We start from the raw sequence: 20212 nt of genomic DNA on the forward strand, positions 1-20212 counted from the left end.
TGAGATTTTGTAAAAAAAACATGGCCCACCCCTTAAAGGTACTCACCTAGACTTGAGGATGACTTCAGTTCCAGCAATACTACTCTCCTTTTCTTGCTAATTTCATCTCTCCATTCGGAATTCCACATATATATATATATATATATATATATATATATATATATATATATATATGGTTCCCCTTCACAAGATTGAATGAATGGAAGTTCGAAATGCATAAGCTCGACACCAGAATCTCGAACTTCCATTCACTTGAAATTGTGAATGGGAAGTTTAGTGTTTAAAAAAAAAAAAGTTCAGTTACCTTTACGAAGGGGGCAATGTCCCCCTGCACCCTTGCAGCTGTCATCCAAGAGCTGCGTGACCGCACTATAGCGGAGGACTGGGAAATCTTCCGTTTTGTGCTTATGCATATTGTGCGGAACGGAAGATTTCCCTTTCCTTCACTGCAGTGCAATCTCGAAGTAGGAATATTTAAGTGGGGGGGTGTGGGGGCACAACCCCTCACGTGTGGGGTGCAGGGTGGGCAAAGCCCCCCTGCAAAAACATTAGAAAGGTGTTTTTTTTTTTTTTATTTCCCCTTCACATTTTCGGGTTTCTGTAAACTCGAGATTCTGCCTTCGGGGTTATGAATTTCGAGTTTATTGGAATTCGATCTTGTGAAGGGGAACCATATATATATATATATATATATATATATATATATATATATATATATTTATATGGGTCACCTTCATTTCGTCAGCAGGACCAAGTCACTAAAACTTCATTTCACTGACACTCATTTCATTGACAATGATATATGGCCTATTCCCGACTTAAGAGTGACTCTGGAGTTAGAAGATGAAGTAAGGGGGGTGTAGGGGGCACAGCCCCCCACATATCATAAACGTTTTGCAGTATACAGATGCATTCTTACAAGTGCAATGAATAACTATTACCAAAAAAAAATTATAGAACCCCAGTATGTGGGGGGCTTCACCTCCCCACACCCCCATTATTACATATTCTAACTCCAGGGTCGCTCTACAGTGGGGAATAGGCCATATATCATTGTTGACGAAATGAAGTGTCAGTGAAATGAAGTTTCAGTGAATTGGGCCTACTGAGTTGAGTGTCAGTGAAATGAACTGTCGATGAAATTAAGGTGATCCAGATATATATATGTGTGTGTGTGTGTGTGTGTGTGTGTGTGTGTGTGTGTGTGTGTGTGTGTGTGTGTGAGTGAGAGAGAATATTTGCTAATCCGCTGGCAATGCTCCTTCATTTACACATACATATGTTGTTTCTCTTCAGGTGTGTATTTGCACTATTTGCACACAGGTTTTCACTTGCTGCTGCATTACAGATGTTTACATTGCATTATCTGTTTTCAGTAGCTCTGGCTCTAACATATTTTATTGACTCCTATCCAAACTAAAGCCATGCTCCAATGCCCCTGACAATTTACCTTCCTCCTTCCTCAAATGTGCTGCTGAAGGTATTGCTCTCCCAATCTCCATTCTAATTAACAGATCCTTAAACGAGTCTTATGTACCCAAACTTTGGCATTCAGCCTACATTCTACCTCTTCACAAAGGAGGCAAAAACACCAATATCTCCAATTTCCGCCCCATTGCCCAACTTTCACCAATATCAAAAATTCTAGAAAAATGTGTCCACCACCAACTTATGCCTTACTTAACTCAGAATCATCTCCTAACACCCACCCAACACGGTTTCCGCCCCGGCCACAGCACCATTACTGCCTTACTATCCTTCTTAGAAACTGTAAATCGAGCAGAGATTCTGGACTACTAGTATCCACAGTACTCCTAGATCTCTCTAAAGCTTTCGATACCATCTCTCACAAACACCTTCTCTTTCATCTGTCTACCCTTCATCTCTCCCAAGATACCCTTTCCTGGTTCTTCAGTTACCTATCTGACAGATCTCAAGCCGTCAGATGGAAGAACTCTACCTCCTCCTTCTTACCAACTCCCACCGGCGTTCCACAAGGGTTCATCCTTGGTCCCTTGCTTTTCAACATTTTTATAAATAACCTTCACTCTGTCATTCCTGACACAACAGTTATCCAATACGCTGATGACTCCACCTTAGTCTGCACTGCCTCTGACCTTCCTGAACTTCTTAATAAAACCCAAACAGCTTTCTCTACTACTGAGAACTGGATGCACCAAAACCATCTCTCTCTCAACTCCAATAAATCTAAAATACTTCTTTTCCCCCCCTCCAGGGCTTTCTCTTTTGACAAAAATGCCTTCAAAGTCCTAAGCCAAACCAACTCTGCTATAGAAGTGGTCCCTTCTGCAAAACTCCTCGGCATTCCAATAGATGAACACCTTAAATTCGATATCCACATACAACAAAACATAAAGAAAACCCACCAAAAGTTAGGTATGCTTTATAGGAATCACCGCTTTCTCTCCAATTCCTCCAGGCACACCTTAGCAACTACCTACCTTCTTTACTATATGGAGCCCCTCTACTAACTAACCTGTCTTCCTCTAACACATCCAAACTTGAAACTTGCTATAATATGATCTCTAAATTTGCAACTAAATCTAAAAACTCTACTCACCACTGCCTTTCCCTACAATCTCTGAACTGGCTAGAACTCTCTAACCACCTAGATTATCTCCAACTAACTTCCGCTCACAAATTAATATTCTACCCAGATAAATGCCCAGCCTTAACAAACATCCTTCCCCCATACATCCCAAATAGATCTCTGAGATCTGAACACCAAAATGTAATCTCTATCCACAAACCCAAACGCCCTGCAGGCCAGCTCCTTCTCTCTTTCTCTCTAGGCACAAAATGGAGCTCCCTACCTCCTTTACTTAGGACCATACCAAATTCTGACTCCTTCAAGTCCAAACTTTTCTCTTACCTGTCTTCTAAACGGAAATGTTCCTGCTCTCACCCTACATAAATTCTAGGGAATGTTCTCCTTTGAGCTCTCTATACTCCTTTCTCCATGCTCCCTCAAACAAATATTTTTCTATTCTCCTAAAACAAACCTAAGCTACACTCTCTGTTTGAGAAATGTCTCTCTTGACTCCAAGTATGCAAATATTGTAAATAGCATGTAACCTCAGAGCCTTGTAGTATAGACAGTTGAATCCCGCTGCCCTCAGTGAAAACTCCTGTAAATTATGTTCTCTACTATCTTTAACTGTGTTTTAAAAGTATATTTTTTATGCATTTGCTTTTTTTACTGTATGAATTTTATAATTGTAACTTTACCTTCAACATTATGTAACATTTATTGTATCATATTGCTTATGGAACTTTTCTCCCCGGGCCTCCACTGAAAATGGGCACTTTCTGGCCCAGTGGACTCCCCCGGTAATCAAACCGAAATAAATAAATAAATAAATAAATAAATCTATTAAAGTGAAAGTTTGTATATCCTACAGACCCAGACTGGTTGGCACTCCCATGGCACCTGCACATCTACTCAAAAAAAAATCAGCCCCCTGATCTGAATTATGGGCTAATTCATGTCACACTTCTGATTTCTACAATATAATTTTGTGTTAAAGAAAAAAAAAATCTGACAATTCATTGCCCTTTTTTGATCAATAAGTACTCTACTATCTAAATATATAAAAAGCAAAGTAAATCAGTACATATTCTAGAAACAAACAACAAAATGAAAAGGCCCGAATACCAGAGAACTGAAAGGGTTAAATGAAGTAAATAAAGAGAAATGACTTGTCAATAAATATAATGACTTATTAAAATAATATACTCAAGCTTTTACTCAAACTCCAAATTTTACTCAATGTCCAGAGACTCACCAGCGCACTCAATGTATCCAAACTATTTAAATGAAGTGAACTCCTAAGTGCACAGGGATAAAGACGTGAATGAGAGTGGTGTGAACTCCTTAGTGCACAGGGATATAGTCGTCAATGAGAGGGGTGTGAACTCCTTGGGGCACAGGGATAAAGCTGTGAATGAGAGTGGTGTGAACTCCTTAGTGCACAGGGATAAAGTCGTGAATGAGAGGGATATGAACTCCTTAGTGCAATGAGAGGCGTGTGAACTCCTTAGTGCACAGGGACAAAGTCGTGAATGAGAGTGGTGTGAACTCCTTAGTGCACAGGGATAAAGTCGTGAATGAAAGGGGTGTGAACTCCTTAGTGCACATGGATAAAGCTGTGAATGAGAGTGGTGTGAACTCCTTAGTGCACAGGGATAAAGTCGTGAATGAGAGGGGTGTGAACTCCTTAGTGCACAGGGATAAAGTCATCAATGAGAGGGGTGTGAACTCCTTAGTGCACAGGGATAAAGTCATCAATGAGAGGAGTGTGAACTCCTTAGTGCACAGGGATAAAGTCGTCAGTGAGAGGGGTGTGAACTCCTTAGTGCAATGAGAGGAGTGTGAATACCTTAGTGCACAGGGATAAAGTCTTGAATGAGAGGGATGCAAATGAACAGCTGATTCTGCCTCTCCTATCCAAGGAGGAGGGGCTTATATATATATATATATATATATATATATATATATATATATATATACACACACATATATATATGGGTTCACTTCTAAATCCTGAAAGCCCAAAATCCTGAGACCAAAATCTTGAAAGTTCAAAATACTGAACACTTAGAACACTGAATCTCATAATACTGAAAACACACAGGATACCTACACTTACTATATTCCAGCACAAGTACATACAGAAACACATAAAAGACCAACCATATTACTTGTCTCCAAGTATAAGCAGAGGGCAAGCCCCCATGCACCACCCATGTGGGGGGCTGAGCCCCACACAACCCCTGCTACTTAAATATATCAACTCCGAGATTCCACTTAGTGTAGTGAAGTGCTTGCCCCCCCCTGCTTATAGTTGAAGGGTAATATGTTTCTGTATATACCACTGCAGGAGTGACATCAGTGACTAAAGCTGAAAGCATTTGCCCTGGGCAGGAAATTGGGGCATGGGGTGTGAGCTTGCTAAAGAAAGAAACACTCACTGGAGAGAGTTAGATGTAGCAGGTATGCAGAAGTGCACTACCATAGGACGTGGCCTGGCATAAGAGGCACTAAACCAACAAGGAGAGAGTTTAGGAACAAAGACAAAATCTCTATCTCCCCACACTATGACTGCCTGCAGTCCCTGATGTTCTCCTTCTAGGACTGGTTTCCTGGATGCCAGGTAGGGGAGAAACAAATGGGTCAATGGGATGAGTGCTTGAGAATCACAGGAAGAAAAGATAAACTGACTAAAAAGGAGTATTAAATCATGTAAAAGATATTAACATACAATCAAATGCCAATTTCCAGCTGAGAAAAATAGTTAAAATTAATAAGTGATTAGTTGGTACTACTGTTCATAAATATCTAGTGAACATACCATATTATAAAACACAATAAAACTATATGTGAATATTTTTCTTTGACAAAAATAAACAAAGTTTGCACATTCATAGGCTGACTACCACAAGGGCCTTTTTAAGGTTAGCCATGGATCACGAATCTCTGACAAGTTCTGGTACCCTTGATAAGTGCAAGCAGGGGCTTGGAAGATGAATCTGGGAGAGGAACAATTTACTGGCTGCCTGTATCCATTAGAGACATAGGTGCCAAACCTGGGAATTATTTCTTGTTTCTCATCCACTTATCCAAGTTACACTTGAATTGGGTTGGGGAGAAACTCTCGTTCACATGAATGGGGAGCCTGTTCCAGAGAAGGGGTAGTCTCTACGATACGTACCTGTCTGTACAGCAGGTCCTATTTATATCACTGGCAAGTAAACTATTTTATTAAGGCCAGATTTATTAAGTGCATTGAACAAATGTTGCCATTTAGAATTATCCAGTTGTGATCCATTGTTAGCACATCCCACCAACACACTGGCATTGACAATCTGAAAGTAATCAGAAGGAATATCCAGGACCAGTGTGATAGCATTGTAGCAAACTCTGGAACTTAGAGGTGATGTGATACATTTTATTGGACTAACATAGATTTTAGTTACTTGCACTTTTGGACTAACAAGAGCCCTTCATCAGTAGTTAGCAAGTTATTGATTTCAGATACAGAACTGTATTGTCTTCCTTGTCCTGGCTCCACACATTCATACTGACAAGCTCCCACCAATGGAACCTTTCCTTACCACAACACAGTGAATACCCCCCCAAATCTGCCATTATAGCTAAACCCTGTGATTTCATTATGACCCACACTCAGGCAGGGTAGGGGAGAACAGCACAGCAATGAACTATTATGTATAAATGTGTACTGTATTCGGCTGGACAGTCATGCCACACACCACAGTACAGTAATGGTCAGGCTGACAGTTTGAGGGGAATGAATTTGGCTTGGTATAACACTATGTGCATTGCACTGCTATGTGAAATTTAAATACAGGAAAGGGCCGTGCACTGCAGTTATGGTCTGCAGTTCATATCGATGAATCCTGATCCAGCATGGCAGCATAGCAGACCCAGTGAGTATAGGGCTTGTGCTCTAGCCTATAATTATCAAGTTATTACTTTATAGGTTCTACTTATCTGTGATGATCTTAAGAAGCCTAGCACTGCATTCTCATGGTAGTTTTTAGCTCTTATATTTTGCATACCAATGATCCGGAGACACAGGCTGAACAAGGATATCTTGAGTCACTTACATGTTTTCCCTATCCATGAGAGACGGGGTAATAAAACAGGTGAATTTGAAATTACTCATCCATTCATTCAAATTATGCTTGAACAGAGTAAGAGAACAGCATTGCTTTATGTGGAGTACAAGACAGATCCATTGAAGTATTAATTCTATGTGATACAACCCTATCCCTCCAACATGTTCTATTTATTTTTAGAATAGACTGAGATCCCTTGAGCCTATGTTTATGATATCACTGGACTTGTGACTATGACAGAATAAGGTCTGTTGAAACTCCATACATGAGGTGCGGGTTTCCCCTCAGTAGCCATACATGAGGTGCGGGTTGCCCCTCAGTAGCCTGCATGATACTGAGAAGATGCAAGTAAATTCAAGCCCGTGGCTTTACTGTTGGTAAATTTATCTCTATATTTTGTTTTCTTAAACTGGATTTAGCCAACTGGTCTGCATTTTTATGGCAAATCATATTCTCCACTTCTAAGATGTCATATTCTAATATTAGTAATAGTTAATATTTTGCTGAATTCTTCATTTAAATTTCATATTTTCATTAAGTGTCATATCACTACAATTCTATATATGTTCATTTACTATTCCATGTACCATATATACATTTATTATTTTTAGCTGTCATATCATTACTAGTCTATGTGTGTATGTCGGTATATTTATTATGGAAATCTTGAATAACTGCCTTCTTCTCATTCTGTAAAATAATAGCATTTCTCCCTAGCCCTCCACTGAAAATGGGACTTGTGCCCAGTCGGACTTTCCTGGTAAACAAAAGCAATAAATATTCTCAACACACACACACACACACACACACACACACACACACACACACACACTCTCTCTGTCTCATACATACATAGACACACACACACACACACACACACACACACACACATATATATATATGTGTGTGTGTGTGTGTGTGTGTGTATACACACACACACACACCATATGTCTCAACCTGCTAACAGGCCAGTGTAGAACACAGACCATAGCAATGTGTGACAGACAGTCAAAATATGGAACATCCTATTTTCCCACTGCTGAAAAAGCATACTATGGCCATGATATTACAATTAAAATATATGTTATGTAAGCATTTAACAATGCCTGCAGATAAACACACACACAAACATATACACACGCACAGACGCACATACACACACACACACACACACACACACACACACACACACACACACACACACACACTCATGTAGACATTGACATTTAAATACATACATTTACAGATGTAGAAATAAGATTCACACAAACTCATGCATGCACACACAACTAAATACACAGAGCAGTGACGGTACTGTTAGTAGGATTTATGCATTCTTTCATTCATAAAGACATAAGAAAACATCTGAGGAGTGCTTATTCGATAAAGTGGCTATAGTTGTTGAGCAAAGAAAGTAACACACAAAGGGGCAAAGGCAGATGCACAGGCTCCTGTTGCACACATACACAGATACGAGCGCCCAGCAATTACAGACACTTTGTTGAATGTATATTCCTAAAAGTGTTATTCTGATTCAGTGAATGAAAAAAAAGTATTTAAATTATAATAACAGTAAAGTCACTGCCATCAGTCAAATACAGTGCAAAGCATTATGTCTACAATTTCCTTCTCCTCTCACAGATGCACAATGTTCTCAAATATCCTTGAATTTGCTGAATATCCTTGACTTTTTTCTCATATTTTTTCTTTATTACTCAGACATTCTTCACATATTGAGGATTGCAGTCACAAAATAATGACAGACATTTTGAGTTTCAGACTCCATAATATTCAGAAAATGCATGCTAATGCAAACCTATTATTCTAGCAAATTTCTAAATATATAAGAACAATATTTAAAATCTATCCCTGATTTTGGAGTTCAGTTATTTTTTGTCTTTGTTCCTGATTCTTGAGCTAAGAAGTTGACAGCCGCTCACACACACACACACACACACACACACACACACACACACACACACACACACACACACACACACACACACACACACACTTCCTTGTAGCTGTCAGTATTGCAGTTACTTGCTTTAGGCCTGCTTTGCTGTTTTTTTCTCCCCTTCTCACTAAATTAAATCAGCTGCAACCATGTTTAGTGAAGGGAAAAAGATGACAACAGGTTATTTTCATTTCCTGATTGTGCTTCAGGGTGGTTAATAGGCTGCCCTGAAACCACAGGCTTGTATCTACTGGGCATTATGATTAACCACTTCTTTTCTGGAAGTCATTCATTAATTGTTCCCCTGTCTCTCTTTGCCGATTTACTATAATTGTGATCTAGGAGCCAGTCAGAGGACAGAAAGCAGAGCCACCACTGTTTGAAACAGAGAGACTGAACACTGCTTCACTTTTATGTGAAAAAAGAAGTTATGTCTTACCATAATATTCCAGTTGTGTTGTTGATCTTCTTCCATTCATCACTGATGGGTTTGGTTCCAAGCCCTCGGAACTGTGTCAGCCTAATACCAAGCTTGTGTACACCGAAAACTCTTGAGCTAAGCTGCTACCCACAATTCCCTTCTCCCAATTACCTCAGATCGAGTTTGCATGTAACATATAGAAGTAAAAGCAGAGGTCATTTCTGCGCAGAAACCCTGAAACACCACAAGGACCCATAAGATCCACCAGGAGCCTTTGGTGGGGGGCGGAGGGTGGGATGTGATGAATGGAAAAAGATCAACAACACAGATGGAATGTTATTGTAAGACATAACTTCTTTATCTGATGTTGTTAATCTTCTTCCCATTCATCACTGATGGGAAAAAAAATCCCAAGCTACTTGAAAACCTGGGTGGTCGTTATGGAAGAACATTCCTGAGTACCATTGAGCCAAAGACCACTCTTCCCCTGGAGACCATGTCCAATTTGTAATGTTTGATGAAAGTATGAGGTTTAGCCCAAATGGCTACTGCGCAAATGTTGTCCATAGAAGCTCTGGAGTGAAAACCAACAGAAGTTGCTATGGCTCTCGTTTTATGAGCTTTGATATTGACAGGTTTAGGTTCATTTGCTTGTGAGTATGAAAAAGTAATACAATCTCTGAGCCATTTTGATAAAGTGACTTTTGATATGGCACATCCCATTTTTGGTCCAGAGATGGAGATGAAAAGTTGATCCAGCTTGCGGAAAGATTTTGTCCTATCCAAGTAAAAACGTAATTGTCTATGTATATCCAATGAGTGCAGACAGTATTCTTCTTTACTGGAATAATTTGGGAAAAACACTGGGACCTCAATGGACTGGTTGACAGAGAAATCAGAAATCACTCTGGGGGGAAAAGATGGATTAGTACGAAGAGATGCTCTGTCTTTATGAAAGATTAAATAGGGACTCGATGCATAAGGCTTGTAATTCCGATATCCATCTAGTGACATGACTGCCACCAAAAAAAGAGATTTCCATGACAGAAATTTAAGGTCACATTTTGCAGCAGGCTCAAAAGAGGGTGAAGAGAGAGATTCCATATCTCTACAGGCCGCCTGATTGAGGGTCTGCTATGGAAAACTCCTTTGAGAAAGGTCTTGCAAATGCGGGTGGAGATAAGTGGCACTCCTTCTAGACTGTTATGAAAATTGGAGATAGCTACCAAGTGGACTCGAATAGTAGAAGCTGATGTTCCATTCTCAGAAAACTCAGAAAGGTATTGAAGTATAACAGATATATCTGAGAAGGGGTCTAACATCTGTTCTTTAGACCAGGAGCGAACCTTTTGCACTATCTCTGTAGAGTTTTCTGGTGGATGGCTTATGGGAGGCCAGAATAATATTGTGAACAGGTGAGGAGAGGGTTTCCTGCCTGGCGACTAACGAAAGTGGAGAAACCAAGCTTTCAGCTTGAGGAAGGGACAGATTTGGGGGAGTCAGCCTTTGGGGGTGAGAGATTAGGTCCTTATGAGTGTCCAGTAACCATGCAGGTTGTAATAGGTGAGGCTGGAGGAAGGGGAACCACACCTGTCGAGGCCAGAATGGGGCAATGAGGATTACCTTGCATCTCACCCGAATTGCTTTCTTCAAAAATAGGGGTATCAAGGGAATTGGAGGATAAGCATAGAGGAGGCCCATGGGCCAATCATGAGTCAAAGCATCTCTCGGTGACTCCCCTTCTGGGGGAAAAAGGGCAAAGAAGCTGCTGCATTTGTTGTTTGAAGGGGAAGTAAAGAGATTGCAGCAAGGCTGGCCCCCATGGCTGAAAATTTCTGCTGTCATGTTCAGCTTTAAAGACTACTCATGTGGAAGGAGGATCAATCTGCTTAGCCTGTCCACAACACATTAGAGCTCCCCAGGATATGTGTTGCGATAAGAAAGCAGTTGGAAGCTGTTGCCCAGCGCCAAATTCTCATGGCCTCTTGACACAGGGGGTAGAATTTGGTCCCTCCTTGTTTGTTTATGTACCAGACTACTGACATACTGTCTGAATGAATCACAATCGTTCCCGATGGAAGGAGCGGATGTAGTGCCTGCAACAGCAACAGCACCGCTCTCAACTCCAGAACAGTGATATGCAAGTTGGCCTCTAAGCTGGACCACATGCCTTGAACTGTCTTTCCCTGAAAATGGCCCCCCCACCCTATCATGGAAGTGTCCGTGGTCACAGTGGCATTGGGTTGAGGGATCTGGAAGGGGCGACACACCAAAGATTTTCATCTGGCCTCATCCACCAAAGAAGAACTTGCTTGCAGGAGTTGGTGATGAGGATCTGTGAGTTCAGGGGGTGAAGATTTGCCAATCACTGGGACAAAAGGAGCCACTGTAACAGTCTCATATGTAATCTTGCCAGAGGAACAATCAGAATGGCCGCAGCCATAGACCCCAGAGCTTGGAGAACTTCTCGTGCTGACACCTTTCTTTGACAAGAGTATCACATGCATTTGTAATCTTAACATCTGAAGCCTGTCAGCTGGAAGAGATACCGGGCTTGTTCGAGCATTGAAAACTGCCCCCATATATTCCAGTTGTTGGGTAGGTTGCAGATTGGATTTTTCTCAATGGACTGTGATACCTAGAAACTCCACCAGTGAGAGAGTGTAGCGGAAGGCTATGGTCAGGAGATGCTTGGTGGGGGCAGAGAGGAGCCAATCGTCTAAATATGGAAACACCTGGAATCCCTGAAGTCTCAGATGAGCTGTCACCACTGCTAGGCATTTCGTGAACACTCTGGGGGCCATCCAGAAACCGAATGGCGGGGCTCTGAACTGGCAATGACTGTCTCTTAGCCGGAAGCGAAGAAGGTCTATCGAGCACATCCAAACATCCTCCCATAAAAAAGGGAGAATGGATTTTATAGTGACCATATGGAATTTGGTTTGAACCACTGACTTGTTTAGATAGCTGAGATCCAAAATGGGTTTCAAGTCCCCAGTCTTTTTTGGCACCAAAAAGAATCTTGAGTAAAAACCAGATCCGCACTGGTCTGGGGGGATGGGTTGGATGACTCCTTTCTGACAGAGCTTTCTTATCTCTGAAGCCGCTTCTTCCCTTTGACTGGGTGGAACATCGGGAAGGTTCTTTGTAAGTTTTGGGCATGATGTTGAAGTGATGTAATAGCCTCTGGAGATTATTCCCTGCACCCACTGATCATTTGTAATAGAGTGCCAGGCAGTTTGATGCAGAGAAAAACGAGCCCCAACTGCTTCCAGAGGAAAGCAATCGGGCAACGCTTCAGGAGCACTGATAAGACCGCCCGGAGAAAGAATCCCTGGAGTCTTGATTTCGGGGACTCCCTCTGCCCCTAAAGGGGTGGCTTCCACCACTGGAACCCCCTCTGCCTCTAGGGGAATCCTCACCATGTGCGTTGCGGAAAGGACCTTGAGATTTTTTTGTGCCATATTTTCCCACTCCTCTGGTTCCTGGAAAAAGAATGTTGAGGCTTGGAAAAATGTAGGCCAACGGCAGACAAGGTCTTTCCATCCTGCTCGCACATGGTTAGTGTGTCCTTTACTTTAGAACCAAACAAAGACGATGGTTCAATACAGGCATTCAAAAAGGAGGACTTGAAGGAGTCCGCAAGGTCACAGATGTGCATTCAGGCATAACGTCTCATGACTACACCTGCACCCACAGCTCTAGCCTCCTCTTCGGTTGTGTGGGAAAGCAACCTCATGGATGAGTTGGAGATTGACTCAAGGGTGGAAAGTTGACAGGCAACCTTGTCTCGTTCCCAGTCAGAAACTTGACCCGCGAGGGCTCCAGAAAGTTTGGAGATCAGATTCCTTTGCAGCCTTGTGAAATGTGCCAAGTAATTCAGAGACATGACTGAAAAGGTTGTTGAAGCAAAAACTCGCTTCCGTAGTCTGTCCACAGCCTAGGACTCTCTGTTGGGCAGGTGGACAGCAGGACTTTCCTCCGCAATGTCCTTTTTAGTGGCTGCCGCCACCACCATTGCATCTACTGGCAAGCCTCTAGACCAGTGGGGATGCTCCTCTGGTGGGGAAAGAATCTTGTCTGGTCTCAAGGGAATGGCCTCAATAGAATCAGGGTCCTTTTATGCACGCTGCATGACAAAAGCTGGACTAACTCATCGGCAGATGGGGTTACCCAAGAAGTAGAAGGCCGAGAGCGGAAAATCTGCAGAAAGATGGACTCCTCCAAGGAAGGGTTGGAGGGCTTCCAGCCACCCCTCTGTTTCAGTATTTCCAGGATATCTCCAAAGGAGACATCATCAGGGGGTGACTGTGGGGACCCTGTCCTGTCATTGTAGTCCATATCCTCTGTGAGAGACTCCTCCGGGGAGTCAAGGTGTTTCCTCTTACACGCCTTCTTCCGAGGGGGTTCTTCAGTGGGAATGTCTGAAGAAGACTCGGAAGGAAAAATACTCTGAAATGGGGTTTCTTGAAGCTTGTGCTCTCGGTGTCCTGGGGAGTTGAGCCATGGTAGCTGTAGCTCAGAGGGAAGCAGAGGGAAGATCTGACGTAGGAGGAGCACTTCCAGAAGCAAGCACCCTCTCCATCACCCAGAAAGCAGGCCCACCCAAAGAGGAATGGGAGCCCAGAACTGAGTAAGACAATCTCGGAACCAGGGTCACACCCCCCGTTCCACCAGACCTGCTCCCAGGGATGGAGCCTCAAGCAAGATCGGGGCAGGCATTGCCCCCAGATCCGAGGATGGAACTGATAAAAAACTTGGAACCGTGCTCAAAACCAAGGGTTCCATCCCCCAACCATGAGACTGAGGAAGGGACGGTTCTGATGGAACCGAAACCCAAAGGGGAGGCCTTGGAGCCTCAGTGAGGGTCATTGTCGGTGCCGAGGAAAGGGTTCCCACCAAGGACGTCGGAGCTATGGGCCTCGGAACCAATGGATCCTAGGGAGGAGTTTAAGTGGGAGTCCTGGGAGCAGCAGTCCCAAACTCCGAAGTGGGATGAGTCTTAGAAATGTTTGTTATCCCTCTGGCTGTCAACAACTGGTCCAGCAGGCACACCACATCAACTTCAGACAGACTCCTGGTGGACCTTACAGACACTCCCAAAGGGGAGTCAGGCCAGTCCAGAAAAGGGCTATAAGCCTGGCCTAAGAGCGGGTCCAATGAGGGGGAGTACTGGGTCCATGGTGTTTGAATTGTCGGCACCGAAGACTCTAACTTGGAAACAGGCAATAGAGAAACTAATGGCATTGAGAAAGGAGTCTGTGCCAAGGAGGCACTCGGAGTTGAGGTTATTATCGGCTCCAAGGGGATTGTTGGAACCGTCTTCGGTGCAGTGAAAGGTGAAGTCAGTGCCGAGGCTATTGAAGACAATAAGGTCGGAGCCGTAGTCATTACTGTAGTTATGACTGGTGCCATAGATGTCGGTGCCGAAGGTGGCGCCAACGTCGAAGTTATCGTAATGTCCAAAGAAACAACTGGAGATGAGCTTGGAATAGAAGCAATAGGAATATTCGGAGCCAAGGAAGAAATCTTGTGTTCAGTAGAAGATTTGCGGGCCTTGTGTTTGTGGGACTTGCCATTATCACCAGCCGATGAAGAGGTATCGGAATATGGACGGTTTTTGTCCTTCACTGGAGGGGTAGAGACCTCCGACACAGAAAGGGCCTCTGAGAAAGGTGAAGTTAGCAGGCTTTTCAAGATAAGATTGTTTTTTCTCATATTCAGTGTCCACTGACTAAAACTCAGGCAAATATGGCAAGGAGGTTTCACAGAGAGGTGAGAAACCCCCAGACAATTGACACAATCATCGTGTAAGTCGTTGTTGGGGAGTTTGCCATTGCAGGAAGTGCAATGTTTGAACCTTGAAGTCCCTTTTTTCTCAGACATATCCAACACACAAAAAAAAACAAACAAATTACTGCTAGAAAGTATAGAAAAAGAAGCAGAAAAAGGAAGACACCAATGATGGTATCAAACAATACCACAAGGGCAGGAGAGGGCGTTACCAACGATAGTATAAGAAGTACCTGATGGGTACAGCTAGACAGAGAAATAGGGTAGAAAAATGAGTTAGATTAGAAAAAAGTTTCAAAATACAGCAAAATTTGTAAAAATATGACACTTAGCTGGAGAGCTCAGTGAAACACTGCTATATGGCTGAGCGGCAAATGAGATCTGAGGTAACTGGGAGAAGGGCATTGTGGGTAGCAGCTTAGCTCAAGAGTTTTTGGTGTATGCGAGCTTGGTATTAGGCTGACTCATCAGTGATGAATGGGAAGAAGATTAACAACACCAGATTACAGAGTTTTCCACACAATACAGTGTGCTTCAATGCTTAGACAGAAACTCACAAACACATACATATACAAAAAGAGTGACACAATGTCTATCTCTGCATTTTGCGTCAGAGATTCTGAACGTCAGTGCTGCAGAGAGAATTGTTTTCCTCACTAGCTATTCATAAAGCTTCCATTTTAACCACATTAGCTAATGTGAATGAAACTATGCTTCACTTATCTTTTTTGGAGTACAAGTGGGTATTAACATACTATACTTAACATCAGTAACTTAACTCCTGATAAATGGGTACTGTTAGCCCAAAATCTTGAGAAATAGTAAAATCTATGTTGGTCCAATAAAATATATCACATCATCTCTGTGTTCCAGTGTTTTATATTAGTAGACCAGTATGACATTTCTTCAGTTTTCTACCAATGTAGTAAGGCATTTTAGAATCTCTTGTACTTAAGCCAAATTAAGACATTCATATATTTGCCATATAGCTTTCAAACATGAAATCTGTCATTCTGTATACATGCAGTCAAATACACCAAACTGTGGGACTGAAATGATACAAAACACAGCTTTTGTAAATGCGCACCAGAACCTCATATGATGTCATCATCTATTGGTCACAATAATAATAATGTGATCACATTACTGACAGCTACCCCCATCTGTATACTATTAATTTATACAAAACTGCACCTGAATCACATGTGATACATACCACTCTGTGTTAAACAGAACTATCTCAATTAAAGCTGGACAAAACAGCAAAGCATAGATGTAGTTTATTCTTAGTCATTAGAACTCAACTCAATGATTTATTGGAGAAACATTAATGTTGTCATCTAGTTTTGATATTTGTTATGGACTTTGTATATAGTTGTTTATTATTTGCTTCATTTGATTGAAATGTCTGATCTGCACTGCCCCACTGTTGTAATGGTCATCGAAGAAATGGACTCACAGACATAGCCTGCATCCAAGAACTGCCTCATATAGTATGTTGTCAAACTACCCACATCTGTGAAAAAAACAGCAAGTGTCAAAGGCTTTAAAAAAGTGTCACCTTCACATGCATTCGGAGAAGTCCTAATGAATATTCCCTTATGAATATGTTCTTTCACACATAGAAGAATGCACACAGGTGTGAAACACACTTTGCAAGTAGAGGAGTGCATCCCTACCTGGGTCTGACAGCGCACACAGCACATGAACTCTGAAAATCATACCTCTTTCAGCAGAACTTTTACAACATCAGTACGGCCATTATATGCTGCCAAATGTAAAGGACCAAATCCATCTTCTTTCTTGTCATCTGCCAGACTTCTAGCCCGTATCAGTATCCGCTGTACTCCTCTGAAAAAAAAGTGACACCCTGTTAATAACAAGGTACAGCTTTTATCATTTATGACCGCATCCTGTCAAATGTACCTTTCTTTCTGTGCTACAAATAGCAGCAGACACCTATACAATTAAGAATGTTACTATTACAATATCATTATCACTGACCCTTCATGAAAATGTTAAGGCAAACTCATAAAATAAGGGAATATTCATGCAGCAAAATAACACTAGAAATCCCACCTGTGTAGCTACAGCTCTCTACATAAACCTAAGATTCAAGAATGATTAAATTGAGAAGCTTTCTAAATTCTCTATGTTATACGCAACTGCATACTGGGAGTTTAGTAGATGAATGATGTGATAAATCCATACCATATCCCAACTCTCACGGGTAAGCTATAACTTTACGCAGTGCTGGTGTGCATTGCAAGTGGGTGATACTGCTAGGCTCTGAACTGAGAAAGAATGTTAACACATGCATAACTGCCATACAGTGTGTAATGTAGAACTATTTTGCACAGAAATGCATTCCCAGAGCCCCAGTGTTACACAGCACGTCCAACATCAGAGGTTTTGCATTACAATGTGCATGCCACTACTACTGCTCAGCAATAAATAAATAAATACATAAATACATAGATAAATAAATAAAACAGCTACATGACATGGCTGCAAATCAGCAGCACAAAGACAAAGTTAAGTATTTATTTATCAACACAGATACAATCTAAGAGACAAACTCACTACGTATATCTGTATACATACACTATAACAGATAAGGAAAAAGTAAACTTAAAAAGGCATGTCACTAGTACTTCCATAAGGTTTTTATGAAAAATATGCCTTGAGCTTCATTCACAGAGTCCTTAGCTACCATGATAACCTCTTTCTCCAAGCAAACACAGGTAATTGGACACAACCATTTTCCATAAGTAAAGTGAGTTGCTTTAGTAGCAGTCCTATCTTTCACCCATAACTTCTAACTTATTTACACTCCTTCACTACCCAGGAGACCTCTTTCTCTGAACGGTATGGAATCAGCTATTAAAACCAAAACTCTAGATGTACACAAGGGCAATAGAAAACTACAGAATGAATACAGCAGCTGGGCTTCCCTTTCAACAGCTGTATGGTTGTGTTTATCTGGGTCTCATTAGCATGTCTCTGAATTGCCCACTAGCCCACACAATCATTGTCATTCCTGATTGTGCTCACAGTCTCCCTAGCAACCGATGCATTATTTTGGTAAAGTAACCCCCAATACTCCCACATAAGCACACAGCAGGACCCACTGTTGATATTTTTTTTTTAACACTAGCAACATTACAAACACATTTTGATTTTCAAATGCCATTGAGTTCTAACACATTTGTAACATAAGCATCTGTACAAATCAGTTTGATATTCAAATGCCATACAATTCTAATACATTTGTAAAACAAGCATCTTGTATAAATCAGTTTCAAATTCAAAGGACATATAATTCTTTACAGAACTCCAGCTCGCCATGCACGCACTAGCCCATATCATCACAATATTGTTATTGTTAGGGTTAAAAGATTGGAATATTAAACTGTTGTTTTCATTTTTCAATCACTTCATGTTAGATATATATTTTCTGAAGTGCCAGCATCAATGTATTTTGCTTCAATGCATGTAAACTTCAATGTAATCTTGTATAATTATATATTTATGAGTTGTTCTGTTTATCAATCTGCATTTGAGCAAACTGAACAAATCAGATGCAGCTATACTGGTGAATGAAATAAATCGTGAAGACTGTTGCTCTGTAGCAGTATAAATGGATTAAACAAATGCCTTTCACTTATACTGCTAAGATATGGCACAAATTGTGGGTTTGCTGAGGTCAGGACACAGTTGGGTAAATAAATTTGCCATATTCTCCAATGTCTAAGAGTTGGTATCTTTTAAAAAAAAAAAAAAAGCTGGACTTTGTGGAGTGCCACCCACTTCCCTCCAGCAAAAAAATGGTTTTCAATGATTCTATAAATTTGATGGGTTTGATGGGAGCCTATCAGTTTGATCAATTGCTTTCCAATGTGTTGGATTTAGTGCAGAAGATATACATATATATATATATATATATATATATATATATATATATATATATGGGTCTACATATTATCAAATTGACAGTTCACTGAACCACAGTTAAGTAAACTTACATAACTGAAAACTCACTTGTAGGAAAACACAGTACTCAGAGTTCCATTTTAGTGAGCCAAGTACTATGTTGCTGGAAGTGCAAGATGTAAAGGCGCATAGCCTTTATGTGGCTTGTGGTATACCATCCGAGTCTTGAGGCATGACGGATATGAATGGAGTGTCGGCGATCTGCAGGATATGGTAATGTTGTTTTTTGTACCATTCGTAGCTTTGAAATTGAGATCACACTACAGTAAGGGTAGGGAAAGCTACCCTTGCTGCCACTGTAGTGCGATCTCGAAGTTGGTATTTATAATTTGGAGGGTGTGTGAGGGGGTGCAGGGGGCTTGCCCTCCTGCAAAAATGTTGTAGAATGTGTGTGTTTTTTATTTTATATTTTCATTGCTTGTTGTTTCAGGTATGTGTAATTTGGAGTACTGTGCTTTCATACAAGTGAGTTTTCAGTTATGTAAGTTCACTTAACTGCAGTTTGGTGAACTGTCAATTTGATAAGTTGAAGACCCATATATATATATATATATATATATATATATATATATATATATATATATATAGATATATATATATATATATAGATAGATAGATATAGATACACACACACACACACACACACACACATATATGTGTGCAAAAAACAAATGAATGCCCCATACATCACACACACACACACACACATACATATATATATATATATCTATATATAAAATAAATCATTACTGCCTCTGACAACCCCCATTGAGTCCCCCACATCACAGCCCCTCTGCCTATAAGCCTTTATGACTTTAATGACATACCACTGACTAGTGCAATAGTGTCTATGAATGCACTGTGGGTAATGGAAGACAAACATCATGGAGCCTAAAGTGAAAAGATAGGGTGGGATGTTAAGCAAATAAAGTGGTTGCTATAAAAATGGGTAAGACATCCTCATTATTATTAAAAGTGACTGCTTACTAACAGCGATGTACTTGTTTACACTGGGGTCAAGTTTATTTGTGAATCAGTAGTGATCAACACTCGTGTGATCACTAACATGCAAAAACTGAGTTTTGTATCAGAAGACAGATACTGCGGTATCACAGGGATTTCTCCTTCTCTGAAATGTGGCAACTCAAAACTATCTAAGTCATTGGGGAATGTACGGGTGTAAGGGGGAGCATCACTTCTGAATGAAACAAAAAAGAGCACTACTGTTGTGAGTCCACAAGATACAATTTATTCCAAGTATAAAATTAAGCGCTTTCGTCAGTGCCAGTTGACTTCATCAGAATAACCCAATGATCATGAAAATTATGTTTAAATAGTACAGACTTAATAATGATTGGCTGTTTCACCCAATTATAAAACATGTTTTA

General features: G+C 41.0%; 1 protein-coding gene across 1 annotated transcript in view; it reads right to left on the minus strand.

Annotated features, from left to right (window-relative positions):
• The window catches only part of LOC122815880 (E3 ubiquitin-protein ligase MIB2-like), a 782860-nt gene that overhangs the window by 337118 nt on the left and 425530 nt on the right, over positions 1-20212 (minus strand). The window contains exon 13 of the mRNA XM_044088707.1: positions 16556-16682. Coding sequence (XP_043944642.1) covers positions 16556-16682 — 127 coding nt within the window. The remainder of the gene's footprint in view (positions 1-16555; positions 16683-20212) is intronic.

Source organism: Protopterus annectens, chromosome 11.part0 (assembly GCF_019279795.1).
Source record: "Protopterus annectens isolate FY-2018-M chromosome 11.part0, PAN1.0, whole genome shotgun sequence".
Classification (NCBI taxonomy): domain Eukaryota; kingdom Metazoa; phylum Chordata; order Ceratodontiformes; family Protopteridae; genus Protopterus; species Protopterus annectens.